The sequence below is a fragment of the Bos grunniens genome, chromosome 12 (assembly GCF_055505025.1).
Source record: "Bos grunniens cultivar Pamir isolate PY7600 chromosome 12, Bosgru_T2T1.0, whole genome shotgun sequence".
Classification (NCBI taxonomy): Eukaryota; Metazoa; Chordata; class Mammalia; order Artiodactyla; family Bovidae; genus Bos; species Bos grunniens.
The window spans coordinates 80,888,737-80,911,673 of NC_141176.1; the positions used below are offsets into that span (position 1 = coordinate 80,888,737).

The following is a 22,937-nucleotide window of genomic DNA, read 5'->3' on the forward strand; positions in this document are numbered from 1 at the left end:
AGGGCCTCCCTTTGACCTCAAGACTCTCTAACCCCGAGGTCAGTGCTTCCCCTCATGCTGTTTTCTTCCCCAAGCCTGGAGTTTCAGAAGCAGTCTCAGTCTTTACCCCACGATAGATGCAGACCCAGCAGTTCTTACTGTGTCAGGTCTAAAGCGGGGGATGGGATGGCTCATGCACTGCATGCAGTGAATGAGGGGGTGGAGCGGTAACACATGGGCAGGACTGGAAAATCCTGTGGAGCAATGAGGAGGGGTTAGGGGACTGAGGGCCTTGAATGGCAGGCCGAGAGCAGGGCAGCAAGACGCTAAAGGGGGGCTTTGCAAACCCCCATCTACTGGACGTGAGTGGAAAGGTGTGAGCTGGGGTAAACTGAGTGCAGGTTAACTGGTGAGAAAGCTGCTTCATTGATAAAGTGATGAACTGGGATGGAGAGAAAGATCCTTTTCTCATGTGTGGGGGAGGCTGAATACAGTCATCCCTCTGTATCTGCGGGGCATTGGTTCCAGGACCCCAAATGATACCAAAATCCACGGCTGCCCAAGTCTCATAAAATGGTGCATTTGCACATAACCTATGCACATCCTGTCTTAGACATTAAATCATCTATGCATTACCTAATGCATCATAAATGCTATGTAAGTAGATGCCAGTGCACAACAAATTCAAGTTTTGCCTTTTGGAACTTTCTGATTTTTTTTCCAAATATTTTCTACTTGTGGTTGGTTGAATCTGTGGGCACAGAGCCTGTGGATACGAAGCAGTACATGCGCTCAGTGCCCAGCTGTGTCCCACTCTTCGCAACCCTGCAGACTGGAGCCCACCAGGCTCCTCTGTCCAGGGGATTCTCCAGGCAAGAAGACTGGAGTGGGTTGCCATGCCCTCCTCCTGGGATCTTCCCGACCCAGGGATCGAGCCCAGGTATCCTGCTCTCCTGCATCACAGGTGGATTCTTTACCACTACACCACTGGGAAGCCCAGGAAGGAGGACAGGCCGTAACTAAGAAAGTCAGGAAAATTCAGGGAGACATTTCGATCCTTTCTTCTCCCAGTGGCTCTTTCCAGCTTCTGAGTATCTGTGGATTCACCAGCTTTCTGGTCCCTGCCACATCAGCCTTCTAAAAGGCATCTCTCCCCAAGACTTACATAAAAAGAGTGGTTCCTGTTGACACTTGCTCACTTTTATTTGTATTAGTGTAGAAGTGTTGGTTGCACAGTTGTGCCCAACTCTTTGCGACCCCAGGGACTGTAGCCCGCCAGGCTCCTCTGTCCGTGGGATTCTCCAGGCAAGAATACTGGAGTGGGTTGCCATGCCCTCCTCCAGGGTTGATTTGTACCATAAAGAACAAATGTGCTAACTGGTATTTTCTGACATTGGTTTATGAGAAACTATAGCTCATCTAACATTTAGTCTCCATCATGCCTCGGCGTTGTGTATAACATGCTGGAACTTTTGGTCTGTTTTAACTCTAGGTGATGAAGTTATATTATTATCATCACCCTCCCCTTGCTCAGAGTTTGTGTCGATGAGCTTCCTGTAATCAAGCACAGAGGCTCTTCACTATTTGATGCAATACATTTCTGGAAGCAGCATCATTAAGCTGAACATTGTAAAATGTCACCCATTTTCCCAAAGTCACTGTCACCTCAGGCATTGCAGATCTGACCTAAGATCTGCATCAACTTCATCGAAGCTACGAAAGGCTTTAAGTCCTGTGAGTAAACTGACCACAACCAGGCCATCCTTCTACAATAACAGAAAAAGGGAATGATGGTGCAAGTTACATTGTAATTTGGAGCAAGTCCCCAGTTCAGCAAGGTGGCTTATCCAAGTCCCATAAATAATAAGAGAACCATGACTGGAACTCGATTGTCCCTGTCCTGCTTAGGGTAGTATTTTTTCCCATTCACCACACTGTCTTCCTGAGAACGTGCTTTAAATGATCATTAAAGGGCCCCCAGTGGGTTTCCCTGATGGCTCAGTGGGTAAAAAGAATCTGCCTGCAATGCAGTAGACACAGGAGACGAGTTCGATACCTGCGTCAGGAAGATCCCTGGAGAAGGAAATGGCAACTCACTCTGGTGTTCTTGCCTGAAAAATTCCGCGCACAGAGGGGCCTAGCAGGCTCTAGTCCATGGGGTCGCAAAGGATTGGACACAACTGAGGGACTAAGCACACACAAAAGGGCCCCCAAGTACTACAGAGCATGCAGACAGCGCAGAGATGACCCAGGCATCTCCATTGTGCTAAGCTTTTGTATGAAGTATTCTCATTAAAACCCCCAAATGGCTCTGGAAGGGAGTATTCTTATCCCCAGTATATAGATAAAGAAACTGCAGTTTTGAGAAGCTGAAAAGCGTATTCAGGATCATCTCTTAAGTGGCAAAACCAGATATACAACCTTCCGTAAGCTCCTAAGCTTCCATTTTAAAATGAGGAAAAGGACCCGGAATGGTGAAGTGACTCATTCAAGGTTACATAAGGGATTGCAAACTGAGAACCCCGGACTTAGTCCTCTCTCTGTCCCTCAAACCACAATCCAGCATAAATATGCTACCTGTACCTTTTTTTGAACAATCAATAGATTTGCTTCCTCCTTAAAATTTAGAAAGGTTTTGGAGGAATTAAAAACATTAAAGTCGATTCCTTCTATTTCTCCAAATATCATCTCCAGTAGTAATTTCATAACTTTCCATTAGTCGTTCTTTCAGTATTTGTCATTGTTATCCCAAAATATTTGAAAGGACCAGAGAACCACTTTAATTATGAAGATTCGAGAGGAAAGGAATTGCTTGAGTCAGTTCCAATTGTTCATCTTCTTTTCTTTTCTTTGCTCTTCTCTGACCCCTGTAATGTGAAGGTTGTTCTTGAACAAGGAAAGAAGTTAAAATAGGGTAGTCCAAGTAGTTTGTGAAGAATGAGAAGAATACTCCATTGTACTCCTTTGCCTTGGAAAACTGTGTTTAAGAATTGCTTTCTTTTTTTATTTCACACAAGTTCATAATCTGAGTTCTCTTATTTTTACTACTATGTATGGGGACCTGTATCAGAACAGGTGAAGGTTTAAAAGTTGAAGAATGATGTTTATTAGACAAGACTGGGTGTGGAGAATTGTCCATAAAGAGTAGTCTGTTCTGAGCACAGTAATCTAAGAAATGTAAGTACATGCTCTACCTTGTCTGAAGGGTTATATTCAGGCTTTTTGGCTTAGCCTAAGAAACGACCTGATGGCTCAGAGGGTAAAGAGTCTGCCTGCAATGCCGGAGACCTGGGCTCAATCCCTGGGCCCGATCCCTGGGTCGGGAAGATCCCCTGGAGAAGAAAGTGGCAATCCACTCCAGTCTTCTTGCCTGGAGAATCCCATGGACAGAGGGGCCTGGCGGGCTGTGACAGTCCACGGGGTCACAAAGAGTCAGACGCGACTGAGTGGCTGCATTATTTATTATTAAGAAACTACAATAGGTCAAATATTACCAAATGATAACAGAGCATTATGTGCTGGCTACCACCAAGCACTTGTTAATTACACGAGGCTCACAGCGATTTCTGTTAGGGACAGCGCTTGATTCCCATTACAGAGATGAGGCGTGCTGAGAATAAAATATGTGGAAGCACTTACCCATGGTCATACACCTGTCAGGTCCAGGAACGGGGTTTGAACTGGATTTAAATTTAGAGAGTTTAAAGAGTGCCTGTCATGGGATGTAACTTTCTGTTGCAGTAGACACTGATCATTGTATGCACTGGATATTGATGCTTTTATAATAAAATATTTTAGTTTGAAAAATGATTAATATGAATGACAGTCAAGACTTCCATGAACAACAAAGAAATTCAGCCTCTATTTAGTTGTCAGTGACAAGTCGAGATATACATACACAATAAGGGAAGTGTATTTGACATTTAGAAAACCTTAATCTCATCAAAATCAAGTTTATTATCAACACGTATGGAGTGTCATACAGACCATGTAATGTTTAAATGCACAAAATTATTATTTGAAGGCCTATTTAAATAGAAGCTGAAACCAAATTTTATTTAGGATTATGAATCTTAAATAGACAACGGAAGAAAGCCAAGGTGTATCAACAACCAGTGTTACGAATCAGACACTTTATATACATTATTTACTTTAATACTCAATAGAGCTCTGTGAAGTGTCTTATCCGTTTCTCAGAGGGGAGAAAACTTAAAAGAATAATTTGCTTAACATTCAAGCAGGTTGAAAATGGCTGAACAATTTGAGAACTCAGGTTAGCCAACCTCCATATCCTGTTCTCTTGTGTCTGCATTTTATTTGCTTTAGATGAGAGCTTATGGTCGATGTAGAATTGGGATGAAGTTCTTTACATGGTTTCCTTAAAAACTGCTAACTAAAGAATCCACCTGCCAATGCAGGAGACGCGGGTTCAATCCCTGAGTCAGGAAGATCCCCTGGAGGAGGAAATGGCAGCCCACTCCAGTATTCTTGCCTGGGAAATCCCGTGGACAGAGGAGCCTGACGGGCTACAGTCCATAGTGTCGCAAACAGCCAGGCACAACCGAGCATGCACTATCTATGCTTAGTTTAACTATCGGTTTACAAAGTTTTAACCGTTTAAGAGGAAAGTTCCCGTAGAAGCAAGCCTTTTAAATCTCAGTTCAAGATATGGTTTGAAAATGTGAGTTGATGAGATCGACAAGGAAATTCAAATTTCAGTCCAGTAAACACAACTTAGCAAGCGGATGAATGAAGACAACTCACTGTTCTCAATGTGGTGAACTGGCAAGAAACTTCTGTAAAAAGAGTCAACCAGGAGGAGTCCTTTCATCCAAGGCTTTCTCTCTCTTTTTTTTAAACAGCAATAATTTTAAAAGAGAGATACTGCTTTTCTCCACTGTTTCCACGAAGCCTTACCTTCGCATAAATCTCAGATTAAACAAACATCTTTTTTTTAAACAGCAATAATTTTAAAAGAGAGATACTTCTTTTCTCCACTGTTTCCACGAAGCCTTACCTTCGCATAAATCTCAGATTAAAAAAACCTAAGAATGGGTTTTGGGCAGCCTGGAGGGGCAACTATTGAAGGAGTGACTCGAGGTTAATTTGTTGTTGTTTGTTGTTTAGTCACTAAGCCGTGTCCGACTCTTCCCAACCCCATGGACTGTAGCCCGCCAGGCCGCTCTGTCATGGGATTTCCCACGCGGGAATACTGGGGTGGGTTGTCGTTTCCTCCAGGGAGTGTTCCTGACTCAGGGGTTGAACCTGCATTGGCAGGCAGATGCTTTACCACTGAGCCACCAAGGAAGCCCAGAGGTTAATTTAGTTGTAGGTAAAAGTCATAGAGCTAAATTTCAAAGTGAGCCAAGGAATTTATGATGATTCAAATTTCATTTTTGAAACCCAAAATGGGGAGAATAAAAAGAAAGGTGGGAGGGAAGGAAGGAAGAAGGGGTTAAGTATTGGCAAGAAAGGGGAACGGGGAGTTAGTGTTTGATGGGTACCGAGTTTCAGTTTGGAGTGATGGGAAGTTCTGGAGATAGATGGTGGTGAGATGCTCAATAGTGTGAGTGTACTTAATGCCACTGAACTATATACTTTAAAATGGTTAAAACGGCACATTTTACACTCTGCCTGTTTTACCATAGTATTTTTAATTGGACAAAGGATCTGAATAGACATTTCTCCAAAGAAGAAAGAATTAGGATTGGAAAGAGAGATACCTAATTATACTTAGGTTTTTGTTTTATTAAATCCTTACTCTTTGCATATGAAAACTTCGTTCTCGTTGCTGAGTTTTCCTGTAAGAGTTCTGTTTCCATGAAACAGGTAACTGAGTGCAAATGCACTCGGCTCTTCCTCAGTGAACCACGCATGTTAGAAGCTGGGTCTGCTCTGAGGCTGTAACAGAGCCCACTGTTAACTCAGTGCCACGCATCCTCATGTTTTCCTCAACAGATGTTTATAAAGAGCCCAGTCTGTGTCGTGTGAAATTCAGAACTCTGGGAACATAGCAATAAACAAGTCTCTGTTCTCATGGCTTTTAGCACTGTTAAGTACACAGTGACGATCGAAGTAATTATCATATCATAAGAATCATCCCCAAAAGTAGAGATGCTGAAAGGATGGGCCTAACCACTGAGCTTTGAGGGAAGATGGTTAGTAGTAAAAAAATGAGAGCGAATGTAACTTGCTGGCTTGCTACCTTTTCTTTCTTTGGCTTCCATTTTGCCATCGTTTATACGAGGATATTTGGGACACTATCTGAGGAGTTATTAGAGAGGACAGATGGCCACCTGGTTAACCTCACACCACGCTTCAGAGGTGCCACTGTGGTATAAGCAGAGTGAGAAACAGGCCCAGAAGGGCCACAGAGCTGGTTGATGGCACAAACAAGCCTCCTCAATTTCCACTCCTGGACCCTCTTTGACTTTTCCTTTGCATCATTGTTTTACACCCATTGGGTGGTTTTGTTCCTCTCTCTCTCTCTCTCTCTCTCTCTCTCTCTCTGACACACATACTCAAACACACAGGCCAAGAACTAAAAAGGAAGAAAGCGAAACGAGGCTGATTTTTCTGGAAATTTTGTTGGATGGCGGTGTCATCCGACCAGTTCAAGAAATGTGTGAGATGATTACAGTAGACGAAGACAGACTGTGTCCTGGACCTAACATTCGTCTCAGCCTTCTTTTTTACTGAATCCCAGCGTTTGGTTTCTTTTTCTGCCTTTCATGTCTTAAAAGCCAGTTCTTAGCAGGCTGAATTATACATTCTGCTACACTCTTAAGATGAATACTTCGGCCAAAATGTGCCCAGGATTCTAAGTCCAACATAATGTAGTGGATACAAAAGCAGGGCATTGAGCAGGACTGGGGATTCGATGTTGAATCCAATGGGATCTTGTTTGTGATTTTTCTTGGCCCGATTCTTTGGTGTATTACTGGGAGCAAAACCCCATATTGAAAAGAACAGGTTTAAATGAATGCTTTTGAAATTTCTTTTCAGTTGCTGCATAAACTGGTTTTTAAAGATATAAAAAAAGTTTTCTTGGATTCTACCTTCATGTCCAGAGGTCACCTTCACTGAAATAGCCTCAGATGTGGGCAGCCTGACTAATCTCAGATAGCCTTGTTTCCTCCACATCTCAAAGCACATATTCTAAATATAATATTCTTAGAAAAATATTTTATATCATAAATATTTTATAGTAAATTTATCTCATAATATTTTCTATAATATTTTAGAATATTTTTTAAAAGTGCAACATAACTACTATATATTATTTCTTGATATAGTAGAGGAATTTAGCCTTCCTTAATATGCAGACAGCCCTTAATCTTTAAAATGTTTGTTCAGAATTTCTTTTGCCACCTGGTTTGGAACTCAAGTAATTTTCCTGTAGAGACAGGGAAGGACTCGATGGTTAAGTCTCCAGGCTGGCTGACAGTAGTTTATCTCACTCATGACATTTCTCAAGGATAATACTGTGCTAACAGCATGGAAGAGGCCAAATACCATGTTATGGATGTTTCCACGTCTTCAGGATTCAGGAAAGATGCCAAAAGCATATGCTTAGCCAAAACTTCCAGACAGTGTGTGATAGTAAAATCCTTCACCTTCACCAGCTGAGGATAGGAGAACCATAATCCATGGTTCAACTGTTGGGTGATTGGAATGTTCACTGGGGAAGGCGTCTGGAGTAGGAATGGGATATACCACATGGAGCCAAGATTTCCAGGAGACCAATAGGAAGATGAAAGCTGGAACCTGGTCCTGGGAGGCCCCAGAAGCATTCAGAGCACCCTCTTTATTTGACCTGGGTGCTATATTTGGTTTGATGATTACTTTTTTCCTGGCTTTCGTGTGGCCCTTCCAGTCTAGCATTTTGTTTTATTTTGACCTTCTCTGGCAGACACGGTCTTACAGCCCCTCTCTTCCTGAACGAGCACAGACCATTCTTGGATGTGATCTTCTTTTCAGCACTTCTGTAGCATCAGGGGAAGCGCATGGAGTAAAAAGCCTCCTCTCGGGAGCTTTCCCCTTCTTACTCCTATATATCACTCTGGAGAAAAAAGTCACCTTTGGGTAACATATGGATTTCCAGATGATCTGAGGTGTAGATTCCCATCCCCCCATGAAAGCGACAGAAGTGGTCCTCAGAATTCCCTCAGCTGGGTCTGGGGTGGAGGAGGGGATCCTGTATTTCAGTCATCACTGAATTACAAGAGCCTGGGTTTTTCCAGGCAACATGGACTCATGCAAGGAGTAGAATCTTACTCAAGTCAAGAATTTCCATATATGTACTGTATCTAGATAATACCAGTTGTCAGTGTGGACCCTGGTCAGTCGTCTTCATAAGGCCAGTGTTACTACCTTTTATGGAGAAACTCAAATAGTAATATTTTAAATGATTGTTAGAAAGTATAGCTGAAAAATCTTTTTGTTCAAATATCATAGAGTAGAAAATACCAGACAGTCGTGAGTCATCAACAAAATGATACGTCGTTGAAAAGAGAGGAATTAGAGTTTGTGATGTAAACTTTATATTAATGACAGAGGACAAAGCAAGAATCCTGACTAAACTGTTCTTTAAGTTCTGCTAAATATTGTGGGGCTTTCAACCAACCTCAGGTTGCTCGTCTCAAGAGTGAAACTGGTTGTCATGTTTGAGAGTTTTCTCCCACAAGCCCAGTCTATGCCTTTTCTGTATAAATAAAGATCTATTTGGAAGACAGTATCGCAGGAAACACTGTCCCCCACCAACCCAGGACAACATTCCCCTCAAATAATGAACTTGTCAGGTTTTCAAAGTGTCTTTTCATATACCACTCATTCTCTTTGAACATTGTATACACTTAAAGTTTACAAATAGTCATGAAATAGGTCAGCATTCTTGAAAGTGTTCATTCACGAACATGTATCATGAGAATTACTCTGATGACATAGGCCCATCAAGAGACCAAAGGCATTTGCTTTTGGCTTCAGTAATTCATAGTTCGGTCATCCATCATAACCCACTCTACGATTAGATACAGAGTTCTTTGGCCACCAAAAATGTACAGATGTCTGTCTGCTTTTGTACAGTTTGCTTCAACCAAAACACAAAAGTTTCACCTCTCAGACAAAACCAGGGAAATTTCAGGCAGTGGAGAATGCCATGAAGAAGACGTGTGGAGGGCTAGGGGGAAGCTGGAGAGCATATTAGACAGTGCAGGGCCTGCGGTGGGGGAGGCCCGGGCAGAGCAGCAAGGAGGAGCAGGAGTGACCGAACAGCAAAACCGAGAATAAAGACAAAGATACTGGATGGTGAGCAACAGGCAGGCCTCCTTAGCTTGGCAAGATTTTTAGGAAATTCCATTCAGTTTTCTGTCTTTAGCTTAATAATAAGTTTTGTTTAAGGAGACAGTGAAACATCCCTTTCTTTAATTACTTTCTGAGGAAAGCAGGGCCTTGTAACCATGGGAAAGGGCTTCCCTGGTGGCTCAATGGTAAAGAATCTGGCTGCCAAGGCCAGAGACGTGGGTTCAGTCCTTGGGTCAGGAAGATCGCCTGGAGAAGGACATGGCAGCCCACTCCAGTATTCTTGCCAGGAAATTCGATGGACAGAGGAGGCTGGTGGGCTGCCGTCCATGGGGTCACTAAAGAGTCAGACACAACTTAGCCACTAAACAATGCCATGCCTGGAAAAGACTTCTAAGAACTCTCCCAGGTCTAGAATTTTGTCCTCAGGAGGCATTTTTGTTTAGCTGCTGTATTTCCGTCCTCTGAGTGATTCTGCCCCAGCTTGGAATATCTGTCCTTTTATCTAGAGAGAACACAGCTTGAGTGGATGGGGATGGATGTTTCCTTTTCTTGGACATTCTTAAATTCTTAGCTTCTCTGAAAGAGTAAGAGGTATAGATTGTCCAAGGGGTTCTTTTCCTACATCCATTGTTACCTATCACTAGTGAGGGGTCTGTTGGTCTTCCGTCGATGCCAACATTGTGGCATTATGTCCTCGGTAAATTCTTATTTGTTCAGCCATCTATGCAACTGGGAGTTAAGAAGTACATGCTTTGCGGCCAGCCCCACTAGGAATCTGGAGAGGAATGAGCCCCTGACCCTGACCTTATGAAACCTGATTGTGGACCTAGTTTGTGCAACACCCCTGGTTAGGAGTGTCCACTTGAGCTCTTATGCTTGTGGTATCCAGATCCATTGGGATCCCTTTAGATTTCAGTAAGGCCACACAAATATTCGATAAGGTATATGTTATCTGCCTCTCCAGACTCAACATTACAAAGATCATATTGAATGTTTAATTAAAACATTCATTAGTCCTCTTTTCTAATTGTTTCTCATGGTTTGGGTCCCTTGAAACAGTTGGTCTTTTCACTGAAATGTTTATTCCTATCATTTAAGCCAAGCAGTAAGAGCTCAGTAAGTTATTACTGAACTTAATATTGAGCTAACATTTTAAAGGATAACTCATCTGACATCTCTGAATGTCTGCCATGAACTCATTTACATAAGAAGTGTGAACACGTCTAGAAGTCTTCTGGAAGCCTACAGTTTCCAAAATTATTTATATGTACATTTCCAAAATTATTTATATGTACATTTCCTGGAGATCAACCACAAGGTAGAAAACTCAGAATGTATTAATACTGGACGCCTCGGAAGCACTGAGGAGAGTATATGTTGAACCCTCTTGCGTAAGTGCTAGTTGGTTCAGCTGTTGCAATCGTGCTGGCCCTGCATTCAGGGTCAGTGTTTCAGCCTCTGCACAGACTGTTTTGCTTTCCACTGAGTGCATTTCTCACTCTGGTCAGCTCTTTTTCAAGCGCACACCAAAGGTAGGGGCCCAAGAGGGACTCAGTCTGAATCCAGCATCATCTTGGGAAAGAAGAGGCAACGTGTATACTTGATGTCTGGTGAATCAGTCAAGGGAGAGGCAGTCATTTCTTCTTAGGTAGAGGGTGCCAGTTGGTCAATTACCCAGCTCCTTTGGGTGAAAGAAAACTGTCTGAAAGTTGCAAGATTAACTCCCTGTCAGACCTGCTGTCTGGATCCCGCTGACCATCACCGCTGCCACCTCCCTGCATGTTGCCTGCAGCCTTGGCTGCTGTCCAGCTCAGGAAGCTAGCAATCCAGGATTAGCAGATATCTCTTGCGAAAAAGGAAGGCTCAGGCTTTCCTCGTGGCCCAGTGGTTGGGAATCTGCCTTCCGATGCAGGGGACACAGGTTCGATCCCTGGTCCGGGAGGATCCCACATGCCTCGGGGCAACTAAGCCCTCCTGCCCTAGAGCCTGTGCTCCTCAACAAGAGAAGCTGCTGCGATAAGAAGCCCAAGTACCACAATCAGAAAGTAGCCCCCACTCACCCAAGCTAGAGAAAGCCCACATGCAGCAACGAAGACCCCGTGGGGCCAAAAATTATTAAAAGAAAGTAAGGAAGGCTCAAGGAAAACACAGACTGGCAGCTCATAGCTGAATTCAGCCCAAAGATACAGCTAACCCACACAGAGTTGTTTTCTAGTGTGGACCAGTGGCTGAATTTCTAGCTGCTTCTGGCAAATGGAAAGGTCAGGCCATCTAGAGTTCAGGTTTCTGCAAGTGACAGTTGGCTGGAGCTGAGTAGCTGCCGCTCCATTCCTTCTAGGCAGGCGCCCTTCCATCTGCTACACTTCCCACCTGACCTGCCCACTTATGCACACTTCCTGCCTGGCCCCCGTAGGCTGAGTCTTCAGGCAGTGCCCAACCCAGTCCTCTTTGCAATGAGCTTGATTGCCGTTACACTGGGGCTTCCCAGATGGCTCAGATGGTAAAGAACCCACCTGCAGTGCAGGAGGCCTGGGTTCAATCCCTGGGTCCGGAGAATCTCCTGGAGAAGGGAATGGCAACCCACTCCAGTATTCTTGCTTGGAGAATCCAATGGACGGAGGAGCCATTACACTACAAGTCAATGGTAGGCACTTCACTGGGGATGCAGAGTTATTAAATGGCTCCTCATAACACATTTGGTGGGAAAACAACCCATCTGATGTTCTTTGGATCCATTCATATTTTGTCCTCAATAAATAAAAATGAGACTAATTGTGTACTGGGCTCATATAGGAATAATTTAAGGATGTGGATTAAGCCAAATCATGATGTTCTTAAATCTGACCAGAGGAGATGCTCATTGCTGCAGCCAACTGATAGCTTTGCCTTGCAGACAGTCTTGTTACAACTAGGGGTTCCACTGAAGATTTAGGAATGCAGTCATGATTTGAGATCATGTGTCTTTGTATTAAAAAATAGAATCACTGATTTTGTGAACATCAGCTATTCTCATTCTTGTGTGTCCTCCTTTTAGTGGAAAAAAGAAATTGAAAATAATACTTTCAGTTCAAGACTTTGACCATGAAAGATTAGCTAAAATCTTATTTTAATAATCTAATCCCCTTCTTCATCATGATTCTGTTATAGAAAATAATACTTATTTGAGGGTCTAGTCTGTCAGAGAGATGGAGAGATTTGTTCAATATGAAGTGAAGTCGCTCAGTCTTGTCCGACTCTTTGCGACCCCATGGACTGTAGCCTATCAGGCTCCTCCGTCCATGGGATTCTCCAGGCAAGAGTACTTGGAAATAGTACCTGGAAAGGCAAGTACCAAGAAGGTTGTTATTTCTTTCTCCAGGGATCTTCCCGACCCAGGGATCGAACCCAGGTCTCCCGCATTGTAGGCAGACGCTTTTACCATCTGATTTGATTCCTTTTTCCTATCATGTAGCTTGCCAGGGATCCTTGGAAGCTGGAGCAGTGGGACTCTGATAGGGTTGGGGCTCCAATTACATAAGCAGACATGTTTGCAGCATCTGTCCAGAGGAGGCCTAGGGTAGGATGTGGTTGACCACCCAGACGAGGAAGACCTGGTGGGGTTAGGGACGTCCAGCAGCTCACAAGTCCATCAGCAACTTCTATGCATCTGGTTCCTGTAGACTAGTCACTCCTGCCTCCCATCCAGCATTCCAGGCTCTGTCCACTCCAGACCCCACCCCTTGGTCTCACCTCTCCCTGGTTCCCAAACTCCCAGCGGGTTCTGAGCATCTCCTCTGGCACCATCAGGGATAAGACCTGCTCCTTGGAATTACTGCTTCTCCTGGTCCCACTGCAGACTGTCACTCTACCCTGGGGGGGACTCCCATGCCAGGGAGCAGGGTGAGCTAACATGTCTAAGCTCGTGCTGGTTTGCACAAGAAGGTGGTGCATCACCAAGCCAGCTAACACGCTCATGCTGCCTCTCCTGTGTCTGCCGAACAGTGACCTAACTCTTCAGACTCTGATAGGAGTTTCTCAGGACCTCCTGGAAAATCAGGGGAGTACCTGTTAAAATGAAAACCAAGACAACAAGGATGCTTCAGGGAGGGGACTTTTAGGAGACCCAGCATGGTAGCTATTTCTCTGACTTACACAAATGTTGGCAGACCCCAGGGGAGTTTGCGACTGCCTTTTCCAAAAAAAGTCTGAGCCTTGGTGCCTGGAGGTTGAGGAAGGAACTTTGGGTATCAGCCTCGGGTTTGACAAGTGCAGGGCAGGAAGGACGCCACTGACAGCCGGTCTGTGCAGGTCACTTTCAAGAACTGTGGTTTAATTAACCTTTTTTTTTTTTTTAATGGATTAGGATTAGGGCTTGTCAATATGGGATTCAGAACCGATGTTCCCAGGACCACATATAGGCCTGCTCTTTTAGGAATATATGCTTTGTACCTAGATATATTGAAATACTCAGGCACCTCCAGAAGCTTTCAGTCCTCTTGGCTATTGAAATGACAATGGAGGCTCAAGTTTTCATGTATCGAACATAGTTTATATGTTCGTATAGAATTGGTGTGAAGACGCTCCAAGGAGAGACAGCAGAAAAAACACACAAAATTCCCTATTGATCCTATTTTTAAATTAACGGGTTTTTTGGTGTGAATTTTAAATACAATCTAAGGAAAAGCCATATGAAAAACTAGACAGAAGAGGCCTCTTGCCCTCAAAACAGCTCCTCCACACCCTTCCTACTTGGCCCTCCGCTTCCCACCAGAGGTCTCTTCCTGGTGGAGACTGTCCTCCCCTCCCTGTGGGTCCTGAGACCTCTAATGTCATGCGCCTTCTAATATCAGAAGCAGTGATCAGACATTCAGGAGTTCATAAGAGGCTCTCAGCTGGCAACTGGCCCTCATCTGGATTCCTGAATGTATTTCACCCCAACTGTACCAAGCTATATTTCTCAGAAAAGAAATTTAATAATCCAATGGTATTTTTTTAGAAAAAGGCTACCACCAAAAAAATGAAACACTCAAAGCTTTCCTTCCTTCCAAGATCAAATCTCTTAAGCTTCTTGAAACTCACAGCTGCTAGGGGCATAATTCATTTTTTAATACCACACATACGGTCCTCAAACTAGCCCAAGACTTAGACCAGGCTATGGTCAGAGTTTTCTGGCCAAGATGCCAGGAAGCACAGCTTAGAGGTCAGTAGTGCCTGATAAAGACACTTAATTTATGTGTCTTTATCCACATAATGGATCGTGTATAGGCTGGGGCAGAGGGGAACAGCAGTCTGGGTGAGCCCAGTTTCAAGGTTGCCTTCTGGTTCAGTTAGACCTGGGTGGTTTGACACATCTTCTATAATTATAGATTTGCCCATTCCTGGGCTCTCTGTTAGATACTTTTTCTTTCCAGGTGGTTAGGAATTTCCATTCTATATGGCATTTTCATTTCAGTTAATAAGCAAGGATGTGAATACATTCTAAAACATATATTATTCTATTTTAATGTAAGAAACTGAACATTTGTTTTCCATGAATATTTTAGAGAGACTTTGCTAAAGTAAAATGAAAGAGAAAAAAACAGGACATGATCTCATGTCCTAGGGCACGTTCTTATTTGGAAACCTTACAGACAGGATGGAAGCTAAGGGATAAAATAGACTAATTCCTATCTAATACTCAAATATCTAAATCTAAAAATGAAGTTATAACCATCTGAAGAATTTGAATATTGGCTATAGGCAATGACTATTCAAAGATATTATGATAATATTTACATATAAATCATATTATTTTTATTCATGTATGAGTACGTGAGATATTTTTTCACAATTTTAAATTCCTAGAACTTTTTGAAAAACAAAAAAATGGTCTTATCCAAAGTTTTAAGTTTTCATTTAGTATAAGTATTTAACATACACAAATTCTTCCTCTATTTTTATCAGTTCTATACATATCTTATAGTCTCATAAAATAAATCTGATACTTATTTCATGGGAGAAATTATTTAAATGTATGCACTAAAACTGTTTATATTAACTGCAGAAATACCCACTTAAAGTGAAAAAATCCGTGTTATAAATTCTAACATAATGGGGTAAGAAAGTATAGAAATAAGGCTTTTATTGGGGATTGGATCCAGTGTGTAGGAACAGTGACTGACCTTGACCATGAAGAATTTTTACTGGTTAGGTCATAAACAGAGACTCTTGGCTTTTTAATAAATAAACATTTTGTTTATCAATTGCACAAAGTTTGGTCAAAGCATTGTACAAAAAAATAAATATTTTTATTAAAATGTGTCAAAAGCCTGGCTTTTAAGCTTGACACTTAGTTGAGTGGGTCACACAGGACAAGCTCCCTGTCCTTTGCGAAGTTATAGAGTTAGAAATGGACTTAGATCAAACTCCAAGAACCATGGTTTGCATCTGTGCTTTAGGAATTATGGACTGTTCTAATTGCTTTATTTGAATGTTATCTCTTGTTTCTTTAATATGGGGCATTTAAACAGCTCCTGAACTTGAAACTTGTTGTGATTGTATCTTGGGAATAAAATTACTTTTAATGGGAATATATGTTTGAGTGATAAATGCAAGTTAATAGATATTACTTAATTTATTACACATTTTTAAATATTTATACTTAATCTTTACAGATAACATTTTGTGTACAAACTAATTCATTGATTAGACTTCCTGATCACATTAACGAATATTAATTGAATGATAATTGAATATATAATTAGGAGATACAAAGACAAAACTAAAAAAGGAAATTAGGATCTAAACACACTGCATGCCAACATGTATGCAGTCAGTTTTACAGAAAATGCTGTGCATTTGAATCACCTTTCTTGACAGTGGCTGCACAGTATCAGTGCTTAAGTCTAAATATTTTCAGCATGAAGGGTGGGGATTATGCAAAATTATAATTGCATCAGAATTATGAGAAATGGCAGAAAATTCCTATTTTTAAATGTCTGTTTTCAATGAGTAAGACTTAAACTAGCTCTCTTCTCTCAAGGAGGAGGTCTGAATCACATTTGTCTTTTTCTTTAACAGATAATTCTGAAATAATCAGCAGGAACGGAATGGAATGCCAAGAATCTGCATTGAGAATAACTAAACATTGTTACTGTACATACTATCCTGTTCCCTCCTCAATAGAATTGCCACAAACTGCATGCTAAATAAAGATTTAGTTCTTCTGGACAGACCACAACTCTAAGAAGCTAGTGCTGCTATATCATATATGAGTATTAAATATGGTATGCTTAGTATATTCCAACCTAAGATAGTTAACTACCTGAGACCAGCTGTGATGTTAAAGGACATAAAGGATAAAGTTTACTTTTAAAGGGTTTCTAAACATAGTTTCTGTCCTAGGAATATTGTCTTCTCTCCATAACTATAGCTGATGCAGAAAGTCCAACCAATTTATTCATTTCGACTCAGAATATTTCAAAGTTAGCAATAAACAATTAGCATTAGTTAAAAAAAAAAAAGAAAAAGAAAGAAAGAAAAAAAACCTATTCCAGGGGCAGGTTCAATTCTAACTTCAATTACTGTCATTTCATTTTACCCACTGGATCAGAGCTGTGTTTCACTTCTTGACAACACGAATGCTGCAGCAGAGATGAGAAGTGAAGTAAAACCGTGACCTGTCCTGCAGGTCTAAAATTTGAATGGAAATTCAAGCACAAGTTCTGGGGACACATCGAAGCGTGGTATTTGGTTTGCCTGGAGACGCCGCATTGAATCATGTGATTCTAGAATAACATTAATAGATTGAAAAAGAAACTTTGTACGGTGTGAGTTTCATACCTAACCAAACAAAGTCTTGAAGGTATTATTTTACAAGTATATTTTTAAAGTTGTTTTATAAGAGAGACTTTGTAGAAGTGCCTAGATTTTGCCAGACTTCATCCAGCTTGACAAGCATGAGAGGCCCATGCCAACAGTCTAACCGAAGGGATCAGTCTTTGCAACTCACCGTCCGGTTGCCTGTTACCGAATAACTCTTCTAAACTAAAAACCTAGACAAACAAGGAAGCTGTAGGTGGGGAGATCTGTATAATATTCTAATTTAAGTAAGTTTGAGTTTAGTCACTGAAAATTTGACTGTGACTTTAATCTAAATTACTACGTAAACAGCAAGTAGATAGTTTCACTTTTTAAAAAATCCATTACTGTTTTGCATTTCAAAAGTTGGATTAAAGGGTTGTAACTGACTACAGCATGGAAAAAAAAATAAGTTCTTTTAATTCTTTCACCTTAAAGCATATTTTATGTCTCAAAAGTATAAAAAACTTTAATACAAGTACATACATATTATATATACACATACATATATATACTATATATGGATGAAACATATTTTAATGTTGTTTACTTTTTTAAATACTTGGTTGATCTTCAAGGTAATAGCGATACAATTAAATTTTGTTCAGAAAGTTTGTTTTAAAGTTTATTTTAAGCACTATCGTACCAAATATTTCATATTTCACATTTTATATGTTGCACATAGCCTATACAGTACCTACATAGTTTTTAAATTATTGTTTAAAAAACAAAACAGCTGTTATAAATGACTATTATGTGTAACTGTTTAAAACATCCATTTTCTTTGTGAACATATTAGTGATTGAAGTATTTTGACTTTTGAGATTGAATGTAAAATATTTTAAATTTTGGCATCACCGCCTGTTCTGAAAACTAGATGCACCAACCATATCATTTTTGTTTGAGAAAAAAAGAAATCTGCCATTTTAATTAATATTGATCAGAGTCTAATGACTATTTATCTTATATCGTAGATTTGATAACCCTATCAAAAAAAATTACATTCTAAGTGTAATCTTACATAGTGCTTGTATTGTTGCATTTGTTTTAACTTGTGGAAAAGTATTGTATCTAACTTGTATTTCTTTGGTAGTTTCATCTTTATGTATTAGTGATATTTGTAATTTTCTCAACTATAACAATGTAGTTATGCTACAACTTGCCTAAAACATTCAAACTTATTTTCTTTTTTCTTTTTTTCTTTGTTAATTCACTTAAACTCATTGAAAACGTAGTATACATTACTAAAACATAAATTATGGGAATCACCGAAATATTTTTGTAGTAGACTAATTGTTGTTACATTGTCTTTCTTTTTTTTCTTTTGTTTCATGGTTTTGATTTTCAAAATTATTAGCACACATCTATTTCCAGCCCTTTAACAATGGAACATCAAAAATATCACCTATATCCCTAAGCAAATATAGAAGACTGTATTTTTACTATGATATCCACTTTTCCAGAATTGTGATTATAATATGCAAAGAGTCATAAATATGCCATTTACAATAAGGAGGAGGCGAGGCAAATGCATAGATGTACAAATATATGTACAACAGATTTTGCTTTTTATTTATTTATAATGTAATTTTATAGAATAATTCTGGGATTTGAGAGGATCTAAAACTATTTTTCTGTATAAATATTATTTGCCAAAAGTTTGTTTATATTCAGAAGTCTGACTATGATGAATAAATCTTAAATGCTTTGTTTAATTACAAAAACAAAATCACCAATACCAAGACATGAAGATAGCAACTCAACAAATACTGTAGTTAAGAGATGAACTCGTCACTTGTATGGGAACCACATTTCACTCTTTGTTTTCAGGATGTAACAGCACTTCACCTAAATATTCTTTGAGCCATATCACTGGTAACATTTCTACTAAACCTCTCCGTAACACTTAAAGAATTCCCTCATTCATTACCTTACAGTGTAAACAGGAGTCTAATTTGTATCAATTCTATGTTTTGGTTGTAATATTCAGTTCACTCACCCAATATACAACCAATGAAATAAAAGAAGCATTTAAAAGGATTTCTGGTCTTCCTCCATTTTTTTGTTGTTGAGACAGATTGATAATTAGCCAAACAAAATGGTTTTCACATTCGCACAGATAATGTTTGGTAACTTCAAAGAAGAGCAGGCTTTTGATTTGGGTTTTGGTTTTTTTTTTTTTTTTTTTTCCTGGCTTTTTAATAGTAGGAAACACAACTTGCAAGGATCATTTGGGAAGTAGTTCTAGTAGTCTTTGAAATTAGAAATAAAAATAAATCCCACCACTCTGCCCTCTACTTTAGAATTCTGCCTGAATATGAAGAGATGTGAACATCAGTAACCAAATGGGGAACAAAACATCAGTTAATTAACAGACAAGAAAGTGCCCATTAATCCATGAGACAGGCTTCAGGTGAGAGCCCAGGTGAGCGACGTGTCTTAGACCTTAGGCTGCAGAGAGGGGCAGAATGATGAGTCCTGGTCTGCGGGGCTGTCCTGGCCCCAGGTAGGCCAAGGAGAGCACTAGAGCTGAGCAGCACACCTGTGGACAGGTGTTCAGCAAAGCCACGCCTCCCGAGAGGTGCTGGGCGCCTTCTCAGTCTCCTCCTTTGTCCTTTGAGGCCCATGATACTTCTTAAGGAAGGTGGGAGGGGTCCTTGTCATGCAGGGGTTGGCAGAAGTCACTCCCTCAATAAGCCAAGGCAGGAATGGGGAGACAAGACTTTCTTCAGGGCAGGTTTAAAGCTTCAGGCCTTCTGAGTGGTTATGAGACCCCTTATGAGTAGAAAACACAAACATTCAACAGACCAGGCATATTACAAATAAAGGCACTTGTATTTTTAAACAGTGTCATCAGGAATTCCAAGGGTAAAAATACTTGCATACTTTTGCAGATATTTGAAAAACCAGCTCTATGTTTGGATGAGCAATGACTTAAAAGTTAGGGACTTCCCCGTCAGTCCAGTGGCTGAGACTTTGCCTTCCAATGCAGGGAGCACAGGTTCGATCCCTGGTCAGGGAGGTAAGATTTCACATGCCTCATGGCCAAAACGGAGAAGGCAATGGCACCCTACTCCAGTACTCTTGCCTGGAAAATCCCATGGACAGAGGAGCCTGGTGGGCTGCAGTCCATGGGGTCGCTAAGAGTCAGACATGACTGTGCGACTTCACTTTCACTTTTCATTTTCATGCACTGGAGAAGGAAATGGCAACCCACTCCAGTGTTCTTGCCTGGAGAATCCCAGGGACGGGGAAGCTGGTGGGCTGCCGTCTGTGGGGTCTCACAGTCGGACACGACTGAAGCGACTTAGCAGCAGCAGCAGCAGCATGGCCAAAAAATCAAAACATAAAACAGAAGCAATATTGTAGCAAATTCAGTGAAAACTTTAAAAATGGCCCACATCAAAAAAAAAGAAAACCTTAAAAAAGCTGCTATCATATCAATCCCTCCTGACAAGAAAACATTCTCTGTTAATAGTAAGTTCGAGGTGCCAGACATCAAGAACAAGTTATTTTAAGTGAAAAATGTAAGACAAACTACTCAAAATTGTTCACACCTGGTTGATGAAGTATAATTTTCATGAGTAGACTGACTTTCTCTGGTACTACATCAAAAAAGAGAAATTTAAACCTGAGAGGATGAAACTAATTTCTCTCTTCAGCATAGAAAATGTTAAAATATAAAATTATTCTATAATTATCTGGCAATAGGAAGGTATCTTAATTTGGGGCAGCCCCCAACTAAGAAATGTTTCACACTCACAAATATACTCTTGTTTATTATTAGTCACAGATCTTTTGCAACACTTTAAAGCTTTTAGGGGCAGTCAGGCAAACCAAGATACAGTTCAACATTCTGAAATCCGTGAGAAGGAAATTCTGGCTCACTTAAAGAATGAGTTCTTCTCCCCTCCACCCAAATAGAGTCTCAGAAATATTAGACTGCCATTGCTGTTGGACTGGGTTATCGCCGTTGAAATGACTGAGTTATTGTGAATCAGAATGATTCATACGCAGTATGAATGGACGCAGTAATAACTTCCCTCCATGCTTTTGGTGGGAGATAGGTTGGCAGGATGGGGAAGGGGTGGAACTGAGAATATTCCCCAGGGACTAGCTTATGCGTCAAGGGCTTTGGAAAAAAGTCCACATAGATTTCTATTAAACGTATAGAGACCCACCCTGGTCATTGAGGAGAATCACTAATCTAAGTTCTAATGACTGCAGAGATTCTTTTCAATACACATAGAGGTTCTGCTGTGACAAGTAACCTGACTCTAGACAACACTCCCTTTCCGTGTCTGCCCTCAGGATGACTAGATCCGCAGCTTAGTTGTAAACCTCTGTCCAGGTGATTTAAATTGCATGACCAGCAGTCATGTGACCTCACTATCTCCCACTGCTTCCGCTATTTTGAAAAAAACGATGGCTCACCCATCTGGGGTAGTTTTAAGTGCTCGGTGTAAGTGTCTTATATGCTAGTTGACCATGATGTGTGCTCAGACGCTCAGTCACGTCTGACTCTTTGCGACCCCATGGACTCTAGCCCACCAGGCTCCTCTGTCCACGAGATTTCCCAGGCAAGAATACTGGACTGGGTTGCCATTTCCTCCTCCAAGGGATCTTCCCAAACCAGGGATCAAACCTGTGTCTCTTGCGGCTCCTGCATTGCAGGCGGATTCTTTACCACTAGCATCACCTGGGAAGCCCTTATGTCTTATGTGTTACTTGGCATATATTTTAATAAAACCATTTCAGACCTCCAAATTTGGTGAAAACCATATAGTTATTCTCATGAAATCGGGTATAATCAGAAAGTAACTTTGTTGTGTTCAAATATACTTGACATAATCCTTAGCATTATGAAGGAACTATTACATCTGTAATGTACATGAGAAATCGAGACATAAAAATTAAGTGACTCTTGAGATCACACAGAGCAGCAGAACTTTCAAGCCCTGGCTTGCCCTAACTCTACAGTCATGTCGACATGAACTTTATTTGTGGCAAATGTTCAGGCCCAAAATTCAGAAAAGAACTCAGAGTAAAGCATTCATCCAGGTTCAAGGTGAAGCCATCATAAGAATCCTTTAATAGGATTTATAAACAGGTTTTCTTCCCTATCACGACAATACTATTTATGAAATATTCTGTAGCTCTGAGCTGCACAGTGCTATTCTAAGTTTAGGACAGAGCTTAATTCTTTATTAGGACCAGAAGCCACTGAAGGGAATGTGACATTGCCCCATCTCTCCAGTGTTACCCAGTTTTTTAAATCAAACTTCAATATGAAATTGAAATAAAAATATTGAAAGCCATTGAATTTTCCTCGATTTTTCCCAATAAGGGTATGTCCCATTAATGTCCCATTAATTCCTGATGAAGCAGTCCCTAAAAAGATGTAGCATGACTTTCTGGATAAAAACCACGTATGGATCACATGTCCCTAAAATCCAATTGTGTCCACAGAGTCGCTCCTTTCTCTGATGTCTTTGCTCTGATGGATTTTTTTCAGGAGTTTGGATTAATAAACAAAGGGAGATGCTTGCTTATCAACCCTCATGGGAAAACATAAATGATCTGAATTAGGGAAATCTAATTTTTCTTTTGCTAAAGAAAAAAGTGAAAATGTTAGTCGCTCAGTCATGTCCAACTCTATGCGACCCCATGGACTCTGTCCATAGAATTCTCCAAGCAAGAAGACTGAAGTGGCTAGCTATTCCCTTTCTCCAGGGGATCTTCCAGAACCAGGGATCCAAACCCGGGTCTCCTACATTGCAGGCAGATTCTTTAGCATCTGAGCCACTGGGAGCAACTTTCTTTGAAAAGAAAGAAAA

The 22,937-nt window shown here is 40.8% G+C and overlaps 1 protein-coding gene across 21 annotated transcripts in view; it reads left to right on the forward strand.

The window, feature by feature from the left end:
- The window catches only part of MBNL2 (muscleblind like splicing regulator 2), a 161,740-nt gene extending 142,600 nt beyond the window's left edge, over nt 1–19,140 (forward strand). For all 21 annotated transcript variants that reach the window (XM_086330305.1, XM_086330310.1, XM_086330307.1 and 18 more), the window contains one exon: nt 16,321–19,140. In XM_086330305.1, coding sequence (XP_086186431.1) covers nt 16,321–16,335 — 15 coding nt within the window. In that variant the 3' untranslated portion in view covers nt 16,336–19,140. The remainder of the gene's footprint in view (nt 1–16,320) is intronic.
- The last annotated feature ends 3,797 nt before the right edge of the window (nt 19,141–22,937 follow it).